The 27,208-nt window shown below is 38.6% G+C and overlaps 3 protein-coding genes across 3 annotated transcripts; 1 reads left to right on the forward strand and 2 right to left on the reverse strand.

The window, feature by feature from the left end:
- Nucleotides 1–15: 15 nt before the first annotated feature.
- On the reverse strand, nucleotides 16–12,293 carry LOC144653314 (peptidyl-prolyl cis-trans isomerase D-like). The gene is made up of 11 exons (XM_078513289.1): nucleotides 12,144–12,293; nucleotides 9,331–9,471; nucleotides 8,732–8,838; nucleotides 7,656–7,844; nucleotides 6,808–6,924; nucleotides 5,853–5,959; nucleotides 3,518–3,658; nucleotides 3,313–3,370; nucleotides 1,591–1,677; nucleotides 1,099–1,141; nucleotides 16–713 (listed from the first exon to the last, which is right to left on the reverse strand). Exons 1-11 carry the CDS (start codon nucleotides 12,202–12,204, stop codon nucleotides 625–627), a joined length of 1,140 nt encoding a protein of 379 aa, XP_078369415.1. The 5' UTR covers nucleotides 12,205–12,293; the 3' UTR covers nucleotides 16–624.
- A 14-nt stretch (nucleotides 12,294–12,307) lies between these two features.
- Nucleotides 12,308–15,147, forward strand: LOC144653333 (small integral membrane protein 20-like). The gene is made up of 3 exons (XM_078513306.1): nucleotides 12,308–12,534; nucleotides 12,893–12,949; nucleotides 14,019–15,147. Exons 1-3 carry the CDS (start codon nucleotides 12,426–12,428, stop codon nucleotides 14,054–14,056), a joined length of 204 nt encoding a protein of 67 aa, XP_078369432.1. The 5' UTR covers nucleotides 12,308–12,425; the 3' UTR covers nucleotides 14,057–15,147.
- Nucleotides 15,148–16,197: 1,050 nt separating this feature from the next.
- LOC144655065 (histone lysine acetyltransferase CREBBP-like) lies at nucleotides 16,198–24,929 on the reverse strand. Its single transcript, XM_078515284.1, has 2 exons — nucleotides 24,762–24,929; nucleotides 16,198–19,321 (listed from the first exon to the last, which is right to left on the reverse strand). The coding sequence occupies exons 1-2, from the start codon at nucleotides 24,927–24,929 to the stop codon at nucleotides 18,815–18,817; spliced, it is 675 nt and encodes a 224-aa protein (XP_078371410.1). The 3' UTR covers nucleotides 16,198–18,814.
- Between the last annotated feature and the right edge of the window lie 2,279 nt (nucleotides 24,930–27,208).

Here is a 27,208-nt window from a genome sequence, read left to right on the forward strand (position 1 = left end):
CATAAGACGCAAGAGTTGTGGTGCTGACAGTATATTTTAATTGGTAATGCAGAACAGCAAAACTCGTGAAAATTGTACAACGTTTTAGGAAGTACTCTGACCATACAAGACAAATAAGGTCCACGTATGCATAAAAACTGTAGACTGTGCACTGATTTAATGTGTTCAAACTCCTGATATTATTCTAACTAGCTATATAAGGCTATCTATCAAAGATCTTTCAATTAAAATAAAACTACACTGTGCGAACCACCAGTAAAGACGGCAAAAGCAAAATCACCATTCCAGCTGGTGGTAACTGACCTATAAAGTTACATCAAAGTAACAGAAGAATTTGTTTGTACATTACTAATAGTCATGACAATAATTTATATTTTCCCTTGCAAAAGCGTGAGAGAGAGAAAAAACTTCTTCGTTCTAAGTTAATATTTTTTCAGTGCTCATAAAAGGACAAATTTGTAGTGCATTGTTGAGAATAATGGGCAATTAACTTAAATGACCTAAGATGAAGGTTAACACTACATGAAAATGTTATTTCAAATGATTGGCAAATGAATTTGCAAATGATTTTTTTTCAGTTTTGTGGATCACAGTTATTCTTAAACTACTAAATGACAAGTTTTGTCATGAAAACAATTTTGAATAAATTTGTTTGTCTTTGTTACGTTTCTCCTCTATAAGCTTCTTTAGTCTTGCACTCTCACTTTTAATACCTGCAAAATTTAAAGCAACAAAGGTTACATTGAACAATATTTCCATGTTTAGTCACTGCAGGGCACCGCCTAGTGTTCTTGGGCGAGACACTTTACTCTCATAGTACCTCTCTCCAACCAGGTGGATAAATGGGTACCAGCAAATTAACTGCTGGGGGTAACCCTGTGATGGACTAGCATCCCATCCATGGGGGAGTAGAAATACTCCTAACTGCTTAATGCTACAGAAACTGGGACAAGCGCTGATGGGTCAATTGGCTTCAAAACAGGATTTACCTTTTTTTGCCTCACAATTTGTAACAGGTTCCACACTTAAAAAATGTTATAACAAAAGTGGTGCAATTTTTGCCTCCTTTACCCTCAGAAAACAAAGATAGTCACTTACTTTTGTCATCAGGTGCAAGTTTAGCGGCAGCTTGAAGATCGAGCTGTTGACAAAAGAGAGTAAAACAAACTTAATGCTTACAAGATTGCAGTTTAACTCAAATAATAGGCAATTATTATCGAAAAAAAATTGTGTGTGCTCAGGCAATGAAATGTTTACTGAAGCAGAAGGCAGAGAAAATTAATTGATTTGAGAGACACTAACAAAATAATTAATAAGATAATTATTTTGATTTATCATTTGATCAGTGGAAAGCATCCACCGCTTTAGTTTTGTTGGGTTGTCACCGAGTGTGAGGCAGCGAGGCATGTAATTTATTCCAGTTAGCTTAAATAGCACTCCAAATAGCCTTCAGTTCGCTTAGGTCGCTTGCAGTAAGTCTTTTTATTTGGAGTAGGGATTTCTGTCTTGCATGCCTCACTGCATTGCCTCGCACATAACTCTGTCGAATTTTGAAACAGAGCTGTTGTTTAAGCCTGTACTCCAACATACCTTTGCCTGTTCAAAGTCCTTCATATTTGTATTAGCCTGTCCTTTTCTGTAAAGAGCTTTTATATTGTTTTCATCTACATCCAGAACCTTGAATTTGAACAAGGAGAAACATATTTCAAGCCTTGTAACATTTTATTTAAGGATGCTCATGCTTATTGTTAAATATGTGCATTCTTTCCGCACACTTGATAAATATTGCAATGTGAGACCATATCAAGCCTTGAGCGCAGGCACTGAGAACGATCAAAGTGGCTATAAGCCACTAAACTCGGAAACGAATCGAAAAACAACAAACTGACAAATAAAGATTTGTCAAAACAAATGATGTTTAACTTTCCACACTTCAGTTTACTTTACTTCACTTAGTTTGATTGTCATCTAGCTGCTAATTGAAAAAAAAAAAGACCAAAAAAAAGACCAAGAGATAGAGTTCCCATCTGTTGCAAATTGTTTTCTTTCTCTTTATTTTTCCTTTTTAGTGCAGAATGCACTTTTGTGATGGTTTGGTGGGCTGTCGTCTAAACCCCTAACGCGCTAATGTGTAAACTTTTAATCACCAATTAATTAATTAATATCAATTAATTAATTATTCCTTGTGGAGGGGGCGGGGGTGGGGAGCACCTGACCGTACCCCTAGGTAAAACCTGGAGCACATCTACGTTACTTTCATGTGAAGATCTCAAACGTATATATTTGTTTCAGAAAACCCTTTGCTCTCCTTGTGGTACTACTCGACGTTCTAGGGCAACGTTCTTTACGCCAAACGCATGCGCAGTTTAGTCTACGTATTTTGCTGGAACTCTCATGAACATCACTTGTATTGCGTGTTTGTGGTAGGATTCTGCAGACTTCGTGGCGCCAAGTGAAAACCACAAATTAATTAAATAATTTTTAGACTTTCATAGCGTTTTCGTAATTAGGAATGCAAAAACTTGCACCGGGATTTTCGGCGTGAAACTCCTCATAACCAGAAAAGAGATATCCTAGCTGAACTGCGTTTTAAAAACCCTTTCGAAAAAGATGTTTTTTGATTAGATTTGTTCTTTAGTTTTTGAGAATCGTCTTTCGTGCAGTTTAAATCGTAACTTAATTAAATTAAACAAATGTCATCGATGTCGCCGTAAAACAAACAAAAAACGAGAGTTTCATGTTACGGCATTTTCAATGGAAACAAAAGTATTTTGTTACAAACGAACAAAAGTGTCGTGTTACGTTTGCAAAGATTAACGTAAGGAACACCTGGGAAAGAATACAAGTAGCCTGTGAACAGTTTTTCCGAAAGTAAAATAAAGCAAATAAACACGAACATATATAAAACATCATACTTTCAATTGTTCCATATTGCATTCTGCACTTGCCAAATCATCGAGATTTTTGTTTTTTGAAGGTTAGGCAAAATAATATTATCATTGGAAACATTAAGTTTTGGTCTATTTCAACAATAATACAATATTTCGGCTAGTAATTAAGCATGTTTATATTTAATATGTAATTTATCAGAAAACAAATCTAATTCTCTAGAGGCCTTAAAACACTTGAACGCATTGCGTGCCTATGTTAACAGGAATCGAGTGAAATTCACTTCGCTCACTACAACTCTTTTCCAAGTTAAAAATGAACAGTTTTAGTGCCTTGTGGCTATTACTACAACTTTGACAATCTGATTTGCTATCCAATTTTCAGTGTGAAGTTGTGTTGCTTGTGCAAACTTCTTAACTGTACCTCATTACAGTCTGCCACTGCTCCTGCATTGTCCCCTAATTTGATTTTGCAGGCAGCTCTGAAAATAGAAGTTCAACAATCAGTAATGCTTTATGGAGCTATAATGAACTCAAAATGACCAATCACAGCTTGTGCAAATACTTGAACGTTTTATAATATCAAATATTAAATATTTTGCTGTCCTAGTAGTCACATAATATCCTACCTGTTTAAATAACAACTTATTGACAATGTTTTTATTTTTTCTTCATAGATCTTTTCTTTCTTTTCTTTTTCTGATTTGTCCTTTTCGTCTTCACTTTCAGAGCTGGTTTCTCCATCTGAGTCGTCTGCATGATTGAGATAGCTGAAAGACATGATTTAAAGAGTTCACTCATTTTACCGCTCCTATTTCCCTTTCCACTCCAACACATCTAGGTAAAGTGTTTCTTTGAAGATACAGTGGCTTATTCTAGCCTGGGGGGGGGGGGGCAGGGGAATACCACTCCAATTTCCCTCTCCACTCCAACAACATATAGTTTAAGTGCTTTTTTGACGATAAGCTGGCATACCAAGCCTGGGGGCAGGGGGAAGACTCCAATATGAAAGGGACAGAGATGCTAATTGTCTCTCTCAGGGGGGGGTGGGTGTAAATTAAGGATTTTAGTCTAACTTAGGGTGTTCATAGAGGATATAACATGGTTGCACGGAGATATGAAATTTATTTCGGTTTCATGTTTGGTGCGCGCTTGGTTTTTTTTTTTTTTTTTTTTTTTTTTTTTTTTTTTTTTTTTTTTTTCGGAGATTTTTTTTTCTCAAAAGGATTTTAATTTTTTATTTAATTTAAAAAAAGAGGGTTTATTATACTCTGGCGGGTCTGGTGGATTGAACTGATTTTGAGCGTCAGTCTGTGGACACATTTTTTTCTGGCGGTTTATGGCCAAGAAATGTGTGGCGGTCTCGGTCTTAAGGAAAAAACAAAAGAAATTTGGGGTCTAGAATGAAAAAAATATGACGGCCTGCAGTCAGACTGCACGACTCCCTATAATAGGGCCTCTGTTCAGGATAGAATGCCAATTTTTTTTACCCATTGTGGTCTCGTTTAGGGTTGCACATGAAGAAATAACAAACGCTGTCATACCGTGTTGGCAGTCTAGGCAGATCAGGCATGGAAAATGGTATCTTTTGGGAGCCAAATAAACCTCAGCATCACCCAAATTGGTCTCCTTTATGGGTTTGTTGCGGTTTTCAGTGATATGCGAACTCTGAAATTCAATCCACAATCAACGGTTTGCGCTTTTTCTGCTTTTTTTCTGCTTTTCTGCGGTTTGTGCTTTTTCTGCTTTTTGCTGCTGTCAATTATCTTAAGGGACCTCTCGGGAAACAGAAGTTCACTTCAACCAGGTCAAAAGGTCAAGTCTGTCAGGTGTGATTGGTTGATTTCGATCCATTTTGTTTGTTTCTGTTTTTCATGGTTTGTTTGCTGTCGCCATAATTATGATTGATGGCAGCAAAAAAACGCAATCGTTAGTTCGACTTTGAATTTCAGAGTTAGAATTTCACCGAAAACTGAAATAATTCAAATTTTCTAATGACCATCACCATACTGGGTTACCAGCTCAGCACTTCACTTTACTTTAGTTTAGTATAAAGCGGTTAGAGGCATAGCTACTGGTATTGCTACCTGGATAGGATACTAGCCCCTCACTGTTACCCCAGGGGGGTACTTGTAATGACGGGAATGATCGAATGGAGGCAAAACTCAGGACCCAAAAAAATCCCTAAGTCTTCGGACATTACCCAAAAAAATCCTGGACCAAAAATAACCCCCCCAAAAAATCCCTGTCAAATACCCCTAAATTGCCAGGAAGGGTAATAATATAACACAAAGAAAACCATATAAATTGAACACTCGTGTTTGTTTATTCATCATACCATAAATACGCCAAGGCCGCGCCAAGGCACTTTAGTTTGTTTTGAATACCCAAAAAAATCCCCTATTTAAATCACGTCACCCAAAAAAATACTTGCCAAATTTTCCAACCCAAGAAAATCCCGGAATCAAAAATTTCAAACCCAAAAAAATCCTTTGATCATCCCCGTCATTTACAAACCGGAGTACCCCCCTGGGACTGTTACCAGCATTTTGCCAAGTTGCCCTAACAAGCACTGTGAGAGTAAAGTGACTTGCCCAAGAACACAAACAACACAAAGACCCTAGTGGCCAAGGTTTTAAACTCAGACCACACAATCTGGAGTCCAATGTTTGAATCCATCCTCTTTCCCAGGGTCCCTCTACTTTTCCCCCACCTTTCCCCACCAGGGGGTGGGGGAGTAGAAAGACCCTCGGAATATGGCTAAAAGTTCGAAATATTCATGAGTCCAGTGAGTCTCTCACTTCAGCAAATTGGACATTGTTATGTACAGTACATTATTTACATGTATATTTTCAATTAAATTAATTCATTCTTCAAACTTTAAGCCATTTTGATTTTGATTTTCCTTTGTGATCATGACTGAAAAGACAAGGGAAGAGAAAAAAAAAATATTATTAATCTTACCGAAGTGTCTTACTGTATTTCTTTTCAGCTACTGTGTAATTTTGTTTCTTGAACTGTTCATTTCCAATACTCTTTATTTTCTCTGCTGCATCTAATATTTCATCAATCTAAAAAAAAAAACAATTGCATTGTTAATCATGAAGACAGAAAAGTGCATGCCACTTCTTTGGTTTGGTGTAGACAAGTCACAACAGTAAGTTAAAACATGTTTATTAAACTCCTTCCCCCTCCAAATTATTGAAAAAGACTGTTGTTTGAGATAACAAATGATTTCATCTGGGGGCAAGACATGCTGAAATAGGAGGGACTATAAAGACAGAAGGGACCTCCTTCTTTCATCTTGATAAAATGAACTTCTTTTCCCACACATCTCACTAGTCAATTTTTTTTGGAGGCAGCGTGGCCTAGGTGGTTAGGGCGCTGGGCTTGTAATCCAGAGGTCCCGGGTTCAAATCCTCCTACCTGCCTCTAGAAGGATTTGTTTTCTGTCATACCGAACTCAACTCATCCACGCTATGTAAATAGCCAGCTGGTCAGCCTCCTGCCAGTTGGAATTTTTAACAAGTTTCTGTTCAATTTGAAATATTTGTTTATTGTGTCCACAATTAGCACAGCCATGCTAAATACAATGACAATGTTTTCTTTTTTTTCTTTCTTTTCCTCTCACTCTTTTATTTGCTAATTGATCAATTGCCTAATGGCCCACATGGTCTAGAGATAACTATGTGTGTCCGTGTGTGCGTGTGTGTGTCCGGCCAAAAATTTGACAACTCAATTTGTAAACTGGCAACCCGGCATTTTTAACCTAGTGGTTATTTCGGGTTGCCAGAACTCCTTATCTCTAGTAATTTATTTTTATAAATTTTTTTGTAATTTAATTTATTGATAAGGAAATAAAGAGGATGTTGTTGTTCTCTGTATTAAACACATGCTGCTGCATGGAACATTGCCTTGCCTTGCTGATTCCTGAATCATTAGGCCAGTCAGGGAGCAGGTCACCTGTTCCATCATCAACACTTGTGCCGTCATCTTCTCCTGGCTGCAACTCACCACAGTCGTCAATGACACAGGGCTAAAGTGAAAAATAATCCCAAATGAAAATATTATTGTACAGGGGCAGACAACTCACAGCTTGAAATAACAGCAATCCTAAACTAACTTTCATTGCAAATTTACTATCCTACATATTTTACCATGATATTAATAAACAAATAAGATATTTGTTTGTGCATTTGTGCACATTATCTGTTCCAGAAAAGTGCCCAAATCTGTACCCTGTAAACCTGGGGGACTCCTATTTGAAAGGAGTGCTTGTCGAAAATTTTGAAAGGAACTCCTAAAGGAGACCAGTCTGGACACGGCTCAAGCATTTTTTTAAACCTACAAAATACAGAAAAATAGCATTTTCATTTTTAGATTTCTTCATGTGCAACCCTAAACAAGACCTTGTTGGCTGAAAGTAAGCGAGACCAAAAATCTGAAATTTTCACCCCTGAACGAGATGACGAGCATCCCCACCCCTTTGATAAGGAAGTCCCCTAGGCCCAGTAACAAACTTTTATGTACAGCATTCAGTGTCCTATTTTCCCTAAAGCATGAAGGTCAAATGCTGCTTTTAAAAGTGGAAAAGACAACAATGGAAAGTTGTTCATTTGAAAGAAAGTTAGCAAGAATTCTTCTTAGAAGATTTGAGCTTTTGCTCTTGTTTTCTACCAGGTAACAGTTGAGCTTTTGACCATCTAACTGACACGTTAAAGAAATCCCAAGTTAATAATGCAATGAATTGTTAATTATTTTATTTACCTTGATGGGTTTAGTATTCTCAACAGGCGTGTTTTCAAGTTCTTGAACAATGTTCATTCCTTTAACCACTTTACCAAAGACAACATGTTTCCCATCAAGATGTCCAGTTGGAACAGTAGTGATAAAAAACTGTGATCCATTAGTGTTCGGACCAGCATTTGCCATGGAGAGTAAACCAGCTACGTCATGCTGCAAAGTAAATCCGGAAAGTAAAAAAGTAATAGTTTTTCTTGCATTTGTAAACAACTACATTCTTTGATAGCATGTCAGCCAGTGTGTTAGAGGATGTGTTGGGTTAAAAATATTCCTTTCATCTGGGAAAAATTGATTTTCCTGCCTGCCAAGTAAATTTTCATTCTTACTTGTCCGATGGGCAACATCCCAGGCAAGTCAGCTGCCAACTAAATGATAAAAAAGTCAACTAAGACAAGCATACAATTGCCCAGGCAAGCAAAATTTGAGAGCTCCTTGTCTGAAGGGCTAGCTGAAATATTAAGACGGATTCCACTGAAAGTTCAAGCAATGAGTGCAAAAAATAAGTACCAAAAACCTACTCATAGTATGGTAACATTTTATATACTATTTCAAACATCTCACTGAAATTCACTTGTCTTAGTGACCCCGTGATTAAACTCTAAAGCATTCTCGAGAAAACTAATAAAAAGTCAAAACTCTTAAAAATGTTTAAAATGCACCCCATTTTGTTTTAAACTGGCATGAAACATCTGTTTTAACTGATGTAGACAACTTCAATCCATTTTCTCCCGCAGGGTCAGCTTGAGAGCTAAAGTTTTGGTAGGTTGTAGTGTACTCAAACTGTTACATGCTATGAGATCTCTGTGGTTTTTTTTTTTGCCTGTATTGCTCAAATGTTTGGTGGAAACCATCTTTAATTGTTTTTAATGGGCAATATTATGGCTAACCAGCATGCTTGGTGCACTCTGGTTTGCTTGAATAGCAAAGTGGTTAGCCTGAAAAATGCCCAGATTAGCCTGTTTAGCAGCTCCCAATGAGCAGCGTCACCTGTCCAGCAGCCAAATAAAACTATAAGCAAATTAAAACAAAAACTTTAATACCTTTAATTCAAAGTTTTCATCCTCAAACTTTTCTCCATAGATTGACTCTCCACCAGTACCGTCATGGTTGGTAAAATCTCCGCCCTGGATCATGAAGCCCTTGATAACTAGAACAACAACATCATCAAGTCAGTCTGTTTCAAATAATTATATTATTCGGTAACATGCAATGCAAGTCATTTCTGATAGCCCAGGCCAGGGTGAGTGGATTTTTCTGTTGAGCTATTAAAGGATTTTATTGAATGGATCAAGAAACATTTTTGGACTTTTTTGCTGGTAGATGAAGTAGGACAATATTGAGAAAGGCTTCTGACCAGCAGTCAATTGTCTCAACTTGCTCAAAGGGCAACTTGCAAAATTAATCGTTATTTGCTTTATGCCGTAACTGATGATTGTGAAGAATTACTGGTAATTGCTAATTTTCACAAGAGTATTGCAAACACGTGGAATAAGTTTTAACAAAATATGAAATCCATAAGTTTTGATGTTGTATGTTTTGTGAGGAAAATCATTTTGTGAGAATCAGATAGCTTTCACTATTGTATCACTAATAAGCAACAGATTGTCTACACTGTTCATCAGTTTGAAACAATACTTACTTCTGTGAAAAGTTGAGCCCTTGTAGTGCAGTGGTTTTCCTGACACTGGACCATTCCCTTTGTCTCCAACACACAGTGATCGAAAGTTCTCAACTGTTTTTGGACACTTGTCAGAAAATAATTTAAACACTATTCTTCCAACTGTTGAATAACAAAATCAGTTAGTGTTTAACATGAATGACAGGTCCTAAGGGAAACAGCTTGCCTTGTTTCCCAAAAAACTTGAAGCTTCCCCAGACAAATTCAAGGGAAACTTCAAGATATATTTCAAGGTAAATGACCACTCCCTGAGTGTGGCTCTTTATGCAGGGTCAATATGAAAAAACTCTAAAACAAATATTTTAAATGAACATAACATGGTTAAAAATCCCAGCTGGCATGAGGCAGGCCAGTTGGCTGTTTGGAAAAACACGTCGGGGGGGGGGGGGGTGTAAGGTTCTATTGAGCTAAACATGAACTCACAAGTTTTATGCTTAAAAATGGCAAAAATAGCCATAAAAAATTTAGCTTCTGAACTCCCAACCCCCCTTTCCCCTTCCCCCAACATTTTATCTCTGGGTACTACTCCCGACCAGTAAAAGATTTTTCTTGGAAGACTCCATCATGCCACAATTACACAACCAATGACTTCAAATTAGCTTTTTATGCACAACAAACCAAGTTGACATTTTTTTGACACACACACAACAGCCTTACTGTATCCTTCCCAGTTATAATAGTCTCCTAGGAGAGAATTGTATGCTCTTCCAGACAGACGCCCAATGTTAGGTGATTTGTGGAGGAGCAGGTAGTTTGTAGACAGCCCAGAGCAGGACCAGTATATGAAAGGGGTGGGGATGCTTGTCGTCTCGGTTAGGGATGTAAAATTAATTTCATATTTTTGGTCTTGCTTTGGGTGTTCCGGAAAAACATCAATGAATACTTTTAGGCATAATGGTCTCGTTTAGGGCTGCACACGAAAAAGTATAAAATATAATTCTATTCTTAGTTTTTTTAAGTATCTTTTAGGGGTCACAAGGATGTGCTCTAAGAAAAATTACAAGGAGACCAAAGGTTCCAAACTATGAGATCCAGGGTGCCCAGCATAAAGCTTAATATATGAAAGAAATAATATTATCTGGTCACCCAAAGACAAAAGTTAGTCGCCTGAGGCACCCGGGCACCCTTAGAGCACAGCCCTGGGTCAAGAAAAGATTGAGCCACACCCAGATTGGTCTTTTTTAGGGGTTCTTTTTTAAAAATTTCCAACGAGCATCCCCACCCCTTTCATATACTGTAGGAGTCCTCCCCAGGCCTTGCTGTACCCTTCCCTGTAATAATATAATAGGAAAGAATGGTCTGCTCTTCCAGACAGCTCCCCAATGTTAGATGATTTATATCTAGAGGAGCTGGTAGTTTGTAGACAGAACCTTCTCTAAACCTAGTTTTAGCAACATAATGGAACCTGGTATTCTAAAATATTCTGGAAGGAATGAAATATAAATGATGAAACGCTGTCACGTGGTTGATATACATTTAATGCATATCAAACACATGACAGTGTTTCATCACATTTCTAAATGCCATCCAAGAAGAGAGTTAAAAATACACTGCATGCGAAAAAATCATATTTTTTGACCAAGTTAAAGGTGTTTGAAAATTAAACGTTTGGTTCCAGAAAATATCCATACCCACATCAAGGAAGGTTGTTGAAAATTCTGACAGGGAGGGAGGAAATTGTCATAAGCCAAATTTTTACTAAACTGGAATTTTCAGCGGGGTGGAGAGTGCATGCATACCAAAAATTTAACTTTCGGTAGGAGTGGTGTGGATATTTTCTGGAACAATGCAATGTTATGATAAAACACTGTGTTATATCCTTCTGTTGAAACTAAAACTATGTTGAAATAGGGAAAATATTATGAGAATCTGTGCTAATTATGATCACATAATGTTATGCCATTTTTAGGCGAGGACGAGTCTCGAGCTATGTATGAAGCGATAATTGGTGGGTTACAACGGGCGATGTGATGATCGAACCGAGGGGGAGTCAAGAATATGGCTTGAGACTTCCTCCGCCATGTCGAGACTTTCGCAGCGGCGACGGGTGCGCCACGAGCGACACCACGCCCGTCGGGTCAGGGAGTGGACTGCCTGGGCACGGATGCGAGCTGACCTGAGGAGAGGGGTGTGAGGGACGGGGGAGGCGAGGCTGTGTGGAGAGAGTCGCGATCCCAGCGGGGAGGTCAGACATGAGTGAGGATAGGACCAGTGTGAGCGAGACACTTTTGAAGGGAAGGGGGGAGTGGGGGTGGCCGGGGGGTGACGCCTCTCTACTCGACTAAATGAGACTCAGCGAGTGCGGTAGTGACCACAGAGAGGAGAGGGTGCGAGGGAGTCGGCACGCCCCCCCATGTGGGAAGGGTGGGCGGGCGAGGAGAGGAGGAGAAGTAAAGAGTGAAAGAGGACGGGGTGTCCCAGATGCATGCATACCGGTTATTAACTTGATTAGTCATTAATGAGTTTGGGATTGTTCTTTAGAATGTTTATAAGCCTATGACTTCAAAGAACTATTTTAAGAAAGAACTGAATGTGAAAAATTTTCAAACCATAGAGCAAATTTTAAAAAAATCAAAACGTCCTCAAATCTCAAACTTGGGATACAGGCTAGTGGCGCAATTTTTACGTGACTCTCCCATAAAGAATACTTTAAAAATATTGATCATTTATTTGGTACAAATGCAGTATGCACATTTTTGAATGGAAACTGAAGCATGATTCAAGGAAACACCCGAATTGATTTTTTACAAACGTAGAAATATTCGTCCACTTACCACCCTCACCACCAATAGAAACGTCAAAAAAGCATCTCAGATCACCACTGTTTTCTGACATTTTTAGACGAAATTTGCACGAAAGAAAAAGCTCGAAGATCTGACATGTGACTGAACTGAAATATATTGTCACATTGTCACGACGTACCACGTGATATCGGCAGACACCGCTGGCTGTATGTACAACTGGCGGACAAAATGGCGGCTGCTTGATGCTCGAAAAGCATCCGGATAAGCTGAAGCTCAACTCAAAAAGTACAGTCGTTTGGTCACGGGAAAAAAATGTCTAACAAAGTAAAGTCAGCGATTTTTATCGGGGGATTTGTAACTTTTACCCTTGCAGCATTATATCCCGTTTATGTGTATCCAAAACTTCACCCAGAAGTCTTCCGTGAGTAGAATTTTTAGTTTTTTCTTGTTTTTTTCTTCTTCAGATATTCTTGAGTGAGTAATTTACTAGCGCACGTTTTATTTATTGTTAGCTTCAACTGTTTTCTCACTGATATTCACTGCTAGCTATTAACCACATTTTTTCATAGCCTTCAAGTGCTCTTATATATAGCATAGAAATTTCACCATAAAATTTCCAAAACTTTGCATTGAAACCATTCACTTCAGTCGTGGTTTCACTATTCAGCACTAACGAGTTTTAACATTTTATGTTGTCATTTGTATGAAATGAAACCGTAGAATTATGGGGTCGATTTGTTAAATGCTTTATGATCTAAACTCAGTTTATTTCGTCACAGAGCAAATTCAGAGTGACACAAGGAAAGATATCACACAGGAAAACATTCAACCAGGAAGTAAGTAATGTCTGCCATGGCAGGCGGGGGGAGGGGGACGGGGGAAAGGAGGGCAGGAGCCTGGGCCAAAAGGGGTGGGGGGGTAGAAGAGAGGACGGGAAGCTTGCTGGATTCCCAAGGTGGCAGGAACCGGGAGAAATTGAAACAAATTTGCAACACTTTGTGATATTTTGCAAAAGAAATGGGACAAGGAGGGAGAAACCACTATGGAAAGGGATGGGAAGTGGGAGTGGGAGACTATAAAAGCAACCCTCGTAAAATAAAGACAACTAATTTATTATCTATTTTATTTATTCAATCCTTCTTTTGGGAAAAAACAAATGAAAAGGAACCAAGGTACACTAAGCTCAAGCATTCCCATTTACACTGATGAAGGGGTTTCCCCGAACGTTTGTTTTTAAAACTCTCTATGCACTTCAAGAACATACCTTATTATAGGAAATTAACGCTTCATGAAATTAGCATGAATTTCAAAAAATCGTATTAATTTAAGTTGCGTTTAACTTAATTTTAGTGGAACGTTAACTTCCATGACCTTAATTTCCATTATTTTGGCACCAATTTCTGGATACAGTCCAAACTATCTTGACTCCCAGGAAAAGGCATTATTTCATCAGAGTAGAAATCTGCCTTTATCACTGAAACTGTGAGGCGGTCAGATTCCTTCACTTTACCCTACGTTTAGGATTATACGCCTAGTGTTGAAATAGACTTGTTCCTGTTGTCTCAACAAGTGTTTTTCTCTGTGTGCGTCACATTAATTACCTTCATTTTGAAATGTTACCCCCTCGTTCTCGTTAATTTCCTTTATTGGGGAGTAGTTTTTTCTTCAATTCGCATTAATTTAAGTCGCGTTAATTTCAAGTATCTTAATTAACACAAGCGTTAATTTCCTATAATAAGGTAGTCTAGTGAACACTTAAAGGAACTAGACTAGCATAAAGGACTGCAATGCGTGCAGAGGGCTACAGCTAACACAGCTCTCCACTAACATTACACCCACTGCACGCATAATTTTCCAACCTAATTACCAACTATATTGTTGTAAAAATAATTTTGTCAATTTCAGATATGAAAGTCTGGTCAGATCCATTTAAAAGAAAATAAGGAGTCAAGACACAAAGTCAAGGAGATTTATGGAGCTTAAAAGAATAACCTGCAAAAGACCCAAGGAAACACAATGGATGAACAGAAAAGAAGGGAAAATATCTAGACATTGTGAACAACTTGTAATGAATAGATATTGTCAAAAACTACTCTGCCAGGGGACACATTAAAGTGATGGGAATGCTTATGTAAGAAATTTTGAAAAAAGATAACCAAAAGGTACCAGAATCAAGTTTGGGGCACAGCTCAAGTTTATTTGTGACCCTTCTATATCTAAAGAGGAACCAATTTCAAAATCTTTTTTACATGACTGATGAGCTTTAGGTTACACTGCTGCCCAAGGGTCATGCCTCAGATAAAACAGATTGTTTTAAAAGGTCATTTTCATTTCTTGATAACTCAACAGATCCTATTTCTTTGCAGTCTTTTTGGAAAATGTACACTTAACGCAGAGCTTGGTATGCTACAACTTTGTAAAATTGAAATGAAACACTGTTAGCAGTACCAAAACTTTGAAGCTTTTAACCCCTAGAAAATGAGTACCGTAGAATTCCGGTTATAAGCCCTGGGCTTATACAACTTTGTAAGGGGTTTTGGGTGGGCTTATAAGTGGTGGGGCTTATATCCGGGAGGGCTTATAAGCAGAATGAAAAAAACGTTTCAAAACAAGCCACGGGAGTGTTGATGACAATACATTTTGAAGTTAAAAACACATATTAAAGCAACATTTAGCCCTATTCAGTACTGTCATCTGGTAGCGGGGGGCTTATAACCGGATGTATTTTTTTGTTTCCAGGTTGATGGGCCTATAACCGGGGGGTTATAAGGGGGGCTTATAACCGGAATTCTACGGTATCCATGTCAGTGCTATTGATAGTGTCCCTCTCCTTTTAAAGTGCAATTTTGTAAAACAAATAAAGCCTAGCTTAACTCCAATGTCCATAATGATTTGTTAAATATTCAGCTACTAAGCTGGTAACTTACAATGCACGTGCAGTTGTTTTCTGCATCATTTTTGTTTGCTGAAATGAGCAGCTTGTATTGATCATCTGTCAGTCTCCATAATACATGTCATCTGTATTTTAGCAAAAGTTGGTTGTGCATTCCTGCTTTTTTAATCGGCTCATTGTGATCATTAGACTTTTTGCTGCCACGTTTTCATCACATTTTCATGTTTATTTCAACTTAATCAAAAGGGTTTCTAAAAACAACATTTCACACAGGCTAGAATTTCATTTCAGGTGGAAATTTGCAAGCTAAGGGCTACATCCCACATCCAAGTCCCTGTGTAAAGAGCAGTGAATAAAAAAAGCGAATTCATCCTCTTACGATGTCACACAAGGCTGTTTTCTAAAAAGTGCGATCTTTCATTTCAAGAATGTTCACACAAGTCTTTAATAAATCTGTTGTTAGTTGCTTTTTTCATTAATGTTTTCAAATTCAATTAACCCACCAGGATCCAAAGAATTATTACGCAGGAATTTTAATGTAATCTTACATTAGGAATTTGAAAATTTTTTATACAGGAATGCAAAAAGTCAACCCATTTCCCTGTGTCACTAGTCTAGACATATGACACAAGGCAAAGTCTGTTGGCTTGATATCAGATTTCAATAGAGAAATGCCACCAACAAATTATTATTTCTGATGTGATTTTAAAACCCCAATGCAAATGGCAATAATAACATTATTATTGAAAAAAAAAATCATCTCTGAACCAAATATTTAACAATTTCATTATTCCATGAACGTACATTTGGATATGAGATGGTAGATACCCACAGTACATGTATCTAATATCAAATATATAAAATCTCTGCACTGGTAGCATTGGTACAAGATATGACTGGTACTGTACTGGCAAAGGCAAATCTTTTTAGTAGCAAAGCTACATGTAAGAGAAATGAGCAGGAGATGGGTGAGGAATCACGCTCTTTTTAGTTTATTTTTTTCGACTATTTTGCTTGTTAAGAAAGATTAGCAGGGAAGGTTGGCGCACTCTGACCAAAAATTCCGCACATTCTTGTAAACTTTCAAGGGACTGTTATAATTTATCAAGGGAACACTTTTCGTTGTGGGTGATGAAAGCGTCACTCAATAGTAATGTGTCAACACTTGTGATCCCGTAGCAAAAACGTGACTTGTCAGATTTACAAACGTTTAATATAGGTATAACAAATCTAACATATCATAGATAGATAGATAGATAGATAGATACTTTATTAGCGTGAAATAATCTTAGCTTTATGGCTAGTTTACAGTTATTTCACGAAATTAAAAACGAAAATCTAAATTAATTAAAATATATACAATATAAAAATGCTAGCTACTATAGATAGCTACACATACATGACATAACCAATTGAGAATGTGAGTGGTTCAGCTTTCTTATCGCAACACAAAACTCAACACAGTGTTTCTGAGAGGCGATCTATAAAAAACGTCGCTAATATTTAACTTAAGGCACTAAATTTCATAACAATGGATTGCATAACTAAGGCTAAAAGACGAATAAAAAATCACTAGCGCTTATATCGTTTGAAAATTACAACCCGCGGTCGATGTGCAGGATGTGCACATGATTTCAGGCAGTACTGTAGTCTTGATAAACGTTACAAATTTACCCTGTACTTTACCAACTGTATGACTCGAACTGTAGCAAAAAGGTCAAATGGATTTAATTATGATTACAGTGATCCAGTTTTTGATAACGTCAAACTAAAACATTAAAAAAATACACAAATGCTTAAACTGCAAGAGAAACTGACAACATTGAACAATCGAATTAAAAAGAAATGTTCAAAATTACTAAAGGTTACTGATTGTCCTCCCTCTTGCCTGAACAGTTGAAACGCACGAAGGCAACGAAGTTTAAAACGATTAAGAACCCAAAATTATTTGTACTGGTACAAGTCTTTCACACATTAAAGCAGCGTTAATATTTAACCTAAGGCACTAAATTTTGTGACAACTGATTGCGTGACTCACACTAAACACGAGTAAATAATCATTTTTTCATGTTCTTCCAGACACACACACATTTTCTGTCGTGCATAACCTTCGAGTAAGCAACTATTTAGTAAAAAGGCAGTCGACAAGTTAACTATTTTTATCCAATCCACAGTGTAAACAATTAAGTCGCAAAGCGCCCGGTTGTCACAACTGACAAATAAAACATTTCCTCTGCAAATAAAGGAAATTGTTAAACTATACTACAAAGCAACTGTAATGATAAGTTCGAAGAACAATGCACAGGATAAACCCTTCGACTCATCCTTCATGCAAAATAGTTGGTATCTTGAAGAGATCTTTGATTTATTATTAGGTAGTTCACTGCTTTACTCTACATACAATACAATACCAAAAAAACTTACAATATTCACAATACTTTCAATGCTTAGAATACTTACACCATACCTTAATACACCATACTTACAAATTACACTAACAATACTTACAATAGTTACCATACTGACAACATTTTTTCGACTCTTTGCTTATTTACAAGCAAAAGAAGGAGAATAGTGGGTAAGTTGTTCTATCTCGAACCACATTCTTGTATACTCTCAAGGGACTGTTTTAATTTCTCAAGGGAATACTTTCCACTGTGGGTGATCAAAGCGTGTCACTCTATAGTTGTGCTTCAACACTTCCGTTCTTGTAGAAAAAACGCGACTTGTCAAATTTACAATTGTTATATAACAATTAAAAACGTGAGTAGCCCAAATCTTACGTGACATAACCAATTAAAAATGTGAGGGGTTCAGCGCTCGAAGGCAACGAAGTTTAAAATGATTAAGAACGCAATTTGTACTCCTAAAACGATGAACACCGCAAATCTGTACTGGTACAAGTCTTTCACACACTAAAATGTTGCTACCTACCCAGCCTACCTTCGGATGGAAGCAGTAAACGCTAAAAGTTTTTGCTTCTGTTCAGAAGTTAATGCATCGCCATTAGAAAAAAAAACAGCAACTGTTTTACTGGAAATGTAGTCGTTAGAAATGGCATGTGTAGCCCTAAGGTAAAGAATAACACGAGGAGAAGCGGCTTTTGGTAATATCCAAACAAAAATTTACTTCTCACTGTGGGGTTAAGAATGCGTGACGAGACAAAAGGTAACTCTGTCGTGCATAACCTTTCTCGGGAACCCTGCATTAAGCCGAGTAGAAATCTTTCTAACTCGAAAGGAAACAACTATTTCGATTAAAGGTAAACGTCAAAGTTTACCATTTTTAACCAAGCCAAAGTATGAGTCGCAAAGCGCCCAGCCGTCGCAACTGACAAATACAGCATTTCCCCCGGGAAAATAAAAAAAAAATGCTTGAACTGAAAGACGTTTGAATTCTTCCATGATATGTTTGAACAACAATGCCCAGGATAAACCTTCTACTCATACTAACTTCATAAAATAAAAGTCGATATCTCAAAGAGATCTTTGATTAATACTTACATGTACAATACAAATTATACTTGCTTACAATGAACCACACTTGCCTTGTTCCCATTTAATGCAAGGAGAAACCTCTGCTACACGCTAAGGCAACTCAATATTCTCACTGGTATATAAACGTACTTGGTTGGCTTAAGCCAGCAACACAATTTTTTGAGTAGAGTCCTGGAAGTGGCCAAAGCTTGTTATAAAATGTAATAAATATATACAGTGTGCAAAATAAAATTTAACAAAAGCTGTGAGCATAATTGACCACCATCAATATTAACACACTTTGATTTGCGGTGCTACACAAAAGCAGTGTCTCAGTGCTCATGCGGAAATGCCTGAGCTGCCATATCAACTGGAGGCTGCTGTAGATGAGGTTGTCCCACTGCTCCAGGAACTTCCACGCTTGGTGGCATCTGGCTTGCCATCTGAGGAGGAGCCTGCATACCTGAACGTTGCATGGTGGCCAGCCGCTGGCGGAGACTTTGAGACTGTGCAAGCCTTTGCTGTGTATGTTGTTGTCTGAGCTTGCGTTTAATGTGCCGGCAGAATGGCACTACACATTCCCTCTCTTGACAGTGCTTTGCATGGTAACAACAAAGATGAATGAGCTCTTGACAAATACGACAGCCTCCACCAGTTTTTCGCTTGCACGTTTTTGTGTGCTCCAGAACACGCTTCATCTTGACACAGCTTAAATGCTGGCAGTTGATATCTCGGCAGTGGGTGGAATGCACCAAGCTCTGTATACAACGCTGGATCTTAAACTGTCCTTCCTCCTTTGCACTGGCCTGCGGTTGTTCCCTTTCTCCATCTTGTCCTTGCTGTTGATCAAAAAGAAAAAACTCAAAATAGTTAATTACACTTTATCACCGTATCAGAAGCTTCTGCCGTATAAAGTAGTACAACCTATGCCAAGACTCGCCAAGAAACCAAGGTCCTTGTTTGAAAATCTGAGACCAGACTTAACTATTTCAAAAATTGTAAGTCTTGTAGACTCGTAAAGATCCAAGCGCAAGAAATGATCCATCAAAAGCACTCTGGTTCAGGTAGCAAAATTCAGCTTATGATTTTCGGAGGAAATCAGAATTCTATTCCCTATTAACAGGGTCCATTATACTTTTTACGTGAAGCATGATTGAGGCTATTTATTTGCAGTGAAACGTGATTTGTGCTTTTCATTTTTCATGATTCGCGATTTCCAATTTTAGGATCTTTTTACATGCGTGTGAACGCAATTTTTAGCTTAAACGTGACCCGTTCGAACCCGTGATTATGAAAGATGAGATGAATTAGACGTGAATCGTGAATCATCTTCTTTTTCAGGATTTTTTAGATAGTTCTACTAAACGTAGTCTACATCTTTGTTTTGGCTCTGTGGTTGGGATTGGGACTTTTGTCAGCTATTTTGTCGTGTGTGTGATCTTGACAGGCACAATATCCGGTCTTACACCTTCCGAGCGTAACAGTCTAAACAAGGATCGCCGTGATTTTTGGGTGAACGTGAAAACGTTTTTAGAATTATGCGTGACGCGTGAAAAGCCAAATATTTTTACTTGATCCCATTTTGCATAGAGGTATAGGGGACCCTGCATTAACTTTTCAAACATGTAGTCACTGATTAAACAGGTTACCTCACCTGTAATTTCAGATAAGGGTACGAGTGCAAAGCGTTAAGATGGTACTAGGTGGTTTTTTTTTTTTAATGAGCTGAGCAGAGAGTTGCCCCAGCTTAGAAGGATAATTGCAGCTAATTAACTGTATAGCTTGTCCGACAGGTGTAACAGTATCAGACTACTATTAATAGCCATATTGAATTCAGTTTGTTAATGTGGTTGGCCAGTGGTAGAAGGGACGCATGATATGCAGGAAAGTTGCTACTAAATGAAGTTAGCTATCTACCGGTAATAAACATAAAATAAATGGCACACAATGCATGCAGACGCGATGGCGTTTCACATGGGGGTCTTAAATATTTATTATTTACAGAACATTTGTCAAAAAATTAATGTATACTAAATAAAAGTAACATAGTAAATGGTTTGAACCCACGAGTATCAGTAGTTCCTATTATAGTGATCGCCTAGGTGAGTCAGAGTAGTTCTGAAAAGAACTGTTGTTGGTGACTGACATTTCAAGAACCTGAGCAGAAGTCATCTTCAGAGTCAAGTGAAAAGTTGTTGTAAGTCGATGATGTTATAAGCCTGGTCTGTTGAAGATGTTTGGTCAGTTTTGTCGTGATGTTATTGGCTGTAAGACTCATATAAAGTTTTTCATCATCGATTCACCTATTGTTAGCCAAATTAAGTCATTCTGTTTGCAGTCTGTTTGTTGAGAATGCCGACAGCCAGTTTACTGAGAGATTAAAGAAAATGGAAAACTTTCTTTTCTAGAGCAGAAACTTGGGAAACTGTGCAAGGTAAAGGCCAATGTCGTAATTGGCCATTTACAAACTTAGCCCTGACTGTCTGCACCATGACAGATCTTCCTGCATCTAGCCTGCGAACAGGCTTTCCGGAGATTTCTGGAGACCGCTCGGACGGCACGAAGCGCCGGCGACAAGATGCGAAGTGCCGTGAAGGAAAGCCTGCACGCATCTCTCAGGATATCAAGTGTTCGTGTTCAAATTTTGGACGCAGTGTGGTGATTGGTGGATTTTAATTATTTGTGACGTTGTCGAAGTTTTTCATTTCCGGTAGAGACAAAAATCAAAATGGAACGTGTCTAGTCTCAATTGCTCGTGCTTGAGAACGGCGTTAGCGACTGCTTGCCAATTTTCTAGGCGATATTCTTTGTGAGAAAGATATTCTCCCTTACATCTGGTGTTCGAACATTTGTTCTTCAACTGGGCCACAAGATCAGAACGTTTACTCGGGTCGATTGCAGATCAGGATCGATATTATCCTCAATATTCAGAAGTGCATCTTCATTCTCGTGAATCGCAACGGCCGGGGCTTGAGCCAGGTCCTTGATATTGCATTCTCAGCGATTTTCAAGCACTGGCTCTGACTCTGGGTCTGTGAACTGCATCTTCGGAACTTGGCTGTTGGCTGTCAGAAGAAACTTTCTGTAATTTTAAGCTCGGGGGCAACCGGCCATTATTTGTTTACCTTAGTTTTGAATTTGATTTCCGGCGTGCGGTTTAAATGCTTTTGTTTAAATTAAATTGACAAACTAAGCAATCTGCGGGGTGGTCGTGGGCGACATTTATGATTCTCAGAGATGCGTGCAGGCTTTCCCCTCCATTTTTGCCCCGCCGGCCAAGCGCTCTCCAGAAAGCCTGTTCGCAGGCCATCCTGCATCAGCCCTAGGCACCCATTTGTAGAAGTTTGGAAACCAGATCGACAATCCAAGGGATACCACTAGGGACAGTGCGTCTCCTAAGCTCAAAAGGCACTAGGAACAAGTAGTACAGAGAGACTAGCTGAGAGAGCGCTTTGGTTAGCCTAAATATTGCACCGGTTAGCCTAAATATCACACTGGTTAGCCTAAATATCACACCAATTAGCCTGAATAGTGCTCCAGTTAGTCTAAAAAGCGCTTCAATTAGCCTGAATAGTTTTTCGGTTAGCCTGTTTATGGTTAGCTCTTAATAATTGTAAGGGTTTCCAATATATATTTAAAACAACTGGTGATTTGGTAGCCAGGCCACTGGCGGTGTTGTGGTCATGACACATGCTTGTGATGCGTTAGGCCGGGGTTCGGCTATATCCTTGTTCTTATTACAGTTGTCTTTTCCCATCTTTTTATGCACCAGTCATTTGAAACCCCCGCCTCCCCCCCCTCGGGCATGAGCGGGGCAAAAGCGGGGCTTTCACTTCAGATTCACTCCATTTTGGTCCCCCGTTATGCGGGGGATGCGCCAGAAATCACGGTCTTTTGCATCTCGGACCGGGGGAATAAGCGGGGCACTCACTCCATGGTCAGCGGTTTGCATTTTCGCGCCGCATGGTAATTTCGCATACATCATCGAAATGTAGGTAAAGTGTTACTTGTGAATGTGCTTACTTTGCATTTACAACAATCAAGATGAATAAATTACTAATACTGAGTGAAATACAACTGAAAACTGTCCGCAAGATTTAAGAAAAATTCCTTTTACGTTAAATGTTAGTTTGACATTAATAGCGCATTAAAGACACTGGAGACATTCATTTATGATAGTTTAAGTTGAGTTAAAATACAATGTAATGGGAAGTTTCTAGTTTTAGAGATCACCAAACAGAGAGCCGGCTGTTCAAACAACACAGAGCATATTGTAATATCATCCTGCATTTCCATAATTATTACACTCCTTCTTATAAAAGCGTGAACACTAAAAAATATGTCTGGAATGTTTGTGTTTAGCCAATCACAAGCGAGAACTTCAGACCGCATAAACCACAAACAATAAATGGGTTTCCATCGGTCACGGAGCAACTTAAGTTCATATTTTGTTTCAGGATACACGCTCTGTCTTTTTCAGGAATTTAAAGAACTGCTATTCTTTCGTATCGAGGGCCACATCCAGAACATGGTTTCAGGGATTTTTGAAAGAAAGAAAAAAGGACAGTTTCTCTAGCGACGTTATATGACATGGTTCAGCGCATGCAGTTTGTTGTAGACACGTCTAGACATAAGATGTAAACACGATAAACCGAATATAAAATACAAAATTGTGGAGTTTTCGTTACTGATTGTAAATCTTTTCGGTAGAACAAGGGATTCAATTTATTTTGGCAAACGATTTCAACCCTTAAACAATCAGAGGTTCCGTGATCGTAAGACTGCAAACTGCAAAGGCTCCAGACGAAAATTATTCAAAATGTTTGCGTGATTGGTGCAAAGTAAACACCTCAATCGCTCAATCGTTTGATTTTCGCTTTTCCTTCCCGCTATCGTTTCGCTGTTATCGAAGAAACGAACCCTCCTTCTATCAGTGTATCAAATACGAATTGCAGATACGAATTCGTTACAATTTTTGAAAATTGGCGGCAACGTGGGGCAAATCGTAGCGTTGGGCGCATCGGTTTTTCATTTTTTTTTATAAAAAAATCACTCAAACATATTCTTCAGTAGGGCAGTGAATGTTCTCAAAAAGGAAGGAATTACAGTTAGTGTTTACTTGTAAATTGGAGCGAAACGAGAACCGAATATCGTTTCGTGACCGATGACCCATTCGCTGTTTGTGGTTTCTGCGGTCTGAAGTTTTCGCATGTGATTGGTTAAAACACAAAGAACATTCCAGACATATTTTAAGTGTTCACGCTTTAATAAGAAGCGGTGTAAGTTGAGTTGGAAATTTCAAATAGTGGTCTTTTCCTTGTCCATCGGGGAGCTTTTGCAAATGTATTCCTTAGCTGCTCTGAAATCAATGTGTTCATTTCACGGCTACCAACGTTTTTATCATCCCTTACTGTCATCCCTTGTTGTGCTTGGCTATAACAAGTGTCTACAAGGAATTACCATGTGTGTGGATCATATAAAGGGGCGGGGGAGTTCACCATTCACTTTTCTCCCAGGGGCCGGGGACTTCACTTGCTTTCACTTGCCAAAAAAAGTGAATGCCCCGCTCATGCCCGAGGGGGGGAGGGGGGGGTTTCAAATGACTGGTGCATTACATTGATAGAAATGTTTCTAAGTGTGTGGGAGACGAGCATATCCTAGTTGCATGTCGATCTGAAAAACTTCAGGACTGAAAGGCCACATTACAACTGATCACCACTGATTGTCTCAATAGCTTGAAAATTTTGATCGCACCCTGACCATCAAGCCAAGGACCGCAAAGATCTTTGCAAGAATATTTCGACAATACAAGGTTTATAACCTGACTACTACTTGAAACAAGATCCTTTACTAAACTAAAACAAGTAATAAAGCTACAGAACAACAACACAGTGAAGACGGAAGGATCCAGACTTCTCGAGAGAAATCGGGAAAAAATTGCAGTGTTTGACTGATCGAATGAAGCAAATTTAAACCTTGAATCTAAGGGAGACGACTACTGGTTCGACAAAACGAGATTCCACTCTACTTGCGACGTGAGCCAGTTACTTGTGGGTAAACCGTAAACTCAAACTTGTCACGCAGTTCAAAGCCAGTCTGGAAAACATTATTTCGCCGATTTCGGGTGCTCTTTTTCCCCTTCTGGTTTTTTTGGTTGGGTAAAACTGGCGAAAAAAACTTCCCCGTGTGGGATTGTAAAAATTCCCCGTTAAAGATTTCCGATACACCAAGTCTAAAAAGTACTACAAAAGCTAAGAGTTAGATAGGCTTAAATCTTACCTTGCATTCACTGCAGTTGTATACTCTTTCTTTACTCACTTTCGCTGGCATTTCCTTCGTACGGTTATTCTTTGTGCTATGATTTCCTCTCCCTTTCACTCCAAAAACTGCAAACACCGCTGTCGAAGCTGTGTCGCAGTGATCTTGGCATCCCCCAAATTTAGGCATCCCCGTCCCAAGATCCCTAGCGATCTTGGCATTGTGCCAAGATCACTAACAACAGCGTTGAACACAGCGGACTGGGGCAAGTGAAGCAAACCACAATAGTCAATTTTACAGTTGCCTGCCAGGCTGGCCTTTGAATGGTAGTGAGGCGAGGGTGACCTTGCATTGATACAAACCTCTCTGCTTTATCATGTAAATGCAAACTAGTTAGCATCAAAAGAACATGATTTACAAAACAAAAGCAGTGAGGTCTGTATCAAAACAAGGTCACCTCCAGCCTCACTTCCATTCAAAGGCCAGGTCACTAAGCAGACAACTGTAAAATGGTCTATTCCACAAAAAACATTTTGCTTTATCACAAAGCTTTGTTCAGAAATTTAATCGTTCTTAGCGAACAATATTAGCGTCTTTGCAAATATTCGCAAAGGAAAACAAACCGTTTGTCTGTTTGATTCAAGTCCGCGCAATTATTCTTAAATTAAAGCCGAATCACACGCCGGAATCCCTTATAGTAACACGCACATGGTGCTTATCGATAAACTTTTCAAGGCATGTTAATATTTCAAACATAAAAAGCGATTGTAAGAGATTCCAATTTGCTCGGTGGATGAAAATTTCACATGCGAACATGCTTGATCAAGAAACTGACAAAGGACTGTCACGCAATAGAAACTCGATATGTAGGCGGAGAGGCTGTAAAAATTGACCTCATCGAGTCTGTCAAAACCTTACCAAAGATTTTTTTTATTATTAAATGCTCATTTATTCCATGTGAACTAATCCCTTTTGTTTGTATCGTTATTAACAATATAGTTAAGTGACAAATAAAACAGGTATGTGTAAACAAACAAGACTTTAGTTTATTGGGATAACGTAATGACCTTTACAAGGCTGCACCACAGGCAGCCCAGGCTCTCTCGTTAATTATTTGCAACGGTCGTTGTCGGTTCGACTCAAGCGATCGAAAAATATATGCTTCATAAATTGACGAATTTGAGATCTTTCGTTCCTAAATTACAATAAACTGTAAGCCATATAAATAAAGATCACTTACCTATTGTTGACAGACACGGTTGTTGATTGTCTGCTTTTGTGTGATTTTGAGGGGTTTTGGGACGTTTATTCCCTACTTGCCGCTGACGCCCCCTACTAATACAGACAATCAACAATAGGTAAGTGATCTTTATTTATATGGCTTGAGTCGAACCGACAACGACCGTTGCAAATAATTAACGAGAGAGCCTGGGCCGCCTGTGGCTGCACCTAGTGATTTATAGGTATCTGCATGGGCTCCTGGTATCTGATAAAGTGATTTATAGGTATCATCGTCCCAAGAGTACAACGAACAGCTTAGGCACAAAAAAATCCCGAAAGTTGAAAAGGTGATAAGGGCAAGAAATATTAAAAAGTCAGGAGAGAGATATATATATTGTGGATCAGGGGATACCGAAATCCCTAGTGATATGGATATCCCGTCCTACTATAATGTCTCTGGTGAGTATGATGAAGAGAGAATTTACCAATACTTGAAATCAAAGGTAGGTTAAATAGACGAAAAGCGTTCAAACGGGCTAAAAAAAGGTGAGGAGAGAGAATTTGGGGGGATACCTAAATCCCTAGTGATATGGGTATCCCCTTCCAATATGTCAGCTAATGATACCCCTTTTGTAGAAAATCGAACGCCGTAAAAGTAAGTAACTAAGGTACAGAAAAAATGTAGGGTAGACAAATAAAAAATTCTCACAAAGAACGAACTACCTAACCTGTAGAGAATTACCTATATTATACATACTATACATGTAACTGAACAAGTTAGCACAGTAAATTGTTGTGGATTCCAAAATTCCTAGTGATATAGGTATTCCCTCCTTGAGTATTCTCAGAGGTACAGATTCGACCAAGTTACATAGACTATAGCTAGCAACAAGCATTCAAACCAGGAAAGCACGCGGAAAGGGCTAAAGGAATAATAATATATAGCCTTAGCGAGGCCGCAGAACAGGTGGTTTATTATATAACTCCGCAAAAAAATAAACCGCCTGTTCTGCAGGCTAATAGCCTAGACCCAAGGTTCACAGACTCGAGGGGTCAGTTTTCACGCCTGGCGATCGCATTCATATCGAGTTGCTATATTGCGTGACAGTCCTTTGTCAGTTTCTTGATCATGTTCGCATTTGAAATGTTCATCCACCGAGCAAATTGGAAGCTCTAACAATGCGCTTTTTATGTTTGAAATATTAAAGGTTTAGCGATAAGCACCATGTGCGTGTTACTATAAGGGA

This window comes from Oculina patagonica, chromosome 5, assembly GCF_052425735.1.
Source record: "Oculina patagonica isolate OP01 chromosome 5, crgOcupat, whole genome shotgun sequence".
NCBI classification, from domain to species: Eukaryota; Metazoa; Cnidaria; class Anthozoa; order Scleractinia; family Oculinidae; genus Oculina; species Oculina patagonica.

Excerpts from the sequence above, each read along its gene's own strand:
- LOC144653314 (XM_078513289.1), bottom strand. The coding sequence starts at position 12,204 with ATGTCAGAAAACAGTGGTGATCTGAGATGCTTTTTTGACGTTTCTATT. Across the intron at positions 9,472-12,143 it reads TTCTATTGGTGGTGAGGGTG|TTGGAAGAATAGTGTTTAAA; the intron begins GTAAGTGGACGA and ends GTTATTCAACAG. Across the intron at positions 1,142-1,590 it reads AGGACTTTGAACAGGCAAAG|CTCGATCTTCAAGCTGCCGC; the intron begins GTATGTTGGAGT and ends TTTTGTCAACAG.
- LOC144653333 (XM_078513306.1), top strand. The coding sequence starts at position 12,426 with ATGTCTAACAAAGTAAAGTCAGCGATTTTTATCGGGGGATTTGTAACT. Across the intron at positions 12,535-12,892 it reads ACTTCACCCAGAAGTCTTCC|AGCAAATTCAGAGTGACACA; the intron begins GTGAGTAGAATT and ends ATTTCGTCACAG. Across the intron at positions 12,950-14,018 it reads GGAAAACATTCAACCAGGAA|ATATGAAAGTCTGGTCAGAT; the intron begins GTAAGTAATGTC and ends TGTCAATTTCAG.
- LOC144655065 (XM_078515284.1), bottom strand. The coding sequence starts at position 24,929 with ATGCCTAAATTTGGGGGATGCCAAGATCACTGCGACACAGCTTCGACA. Across the intron at positions 19,322-24,761 it reads ACAACTGCAGTGAATGCAAG|CAAGGACAAGATGGAGAAAG; the intron begins GTAAGATTTAAG and ends TTTGATCAACAG.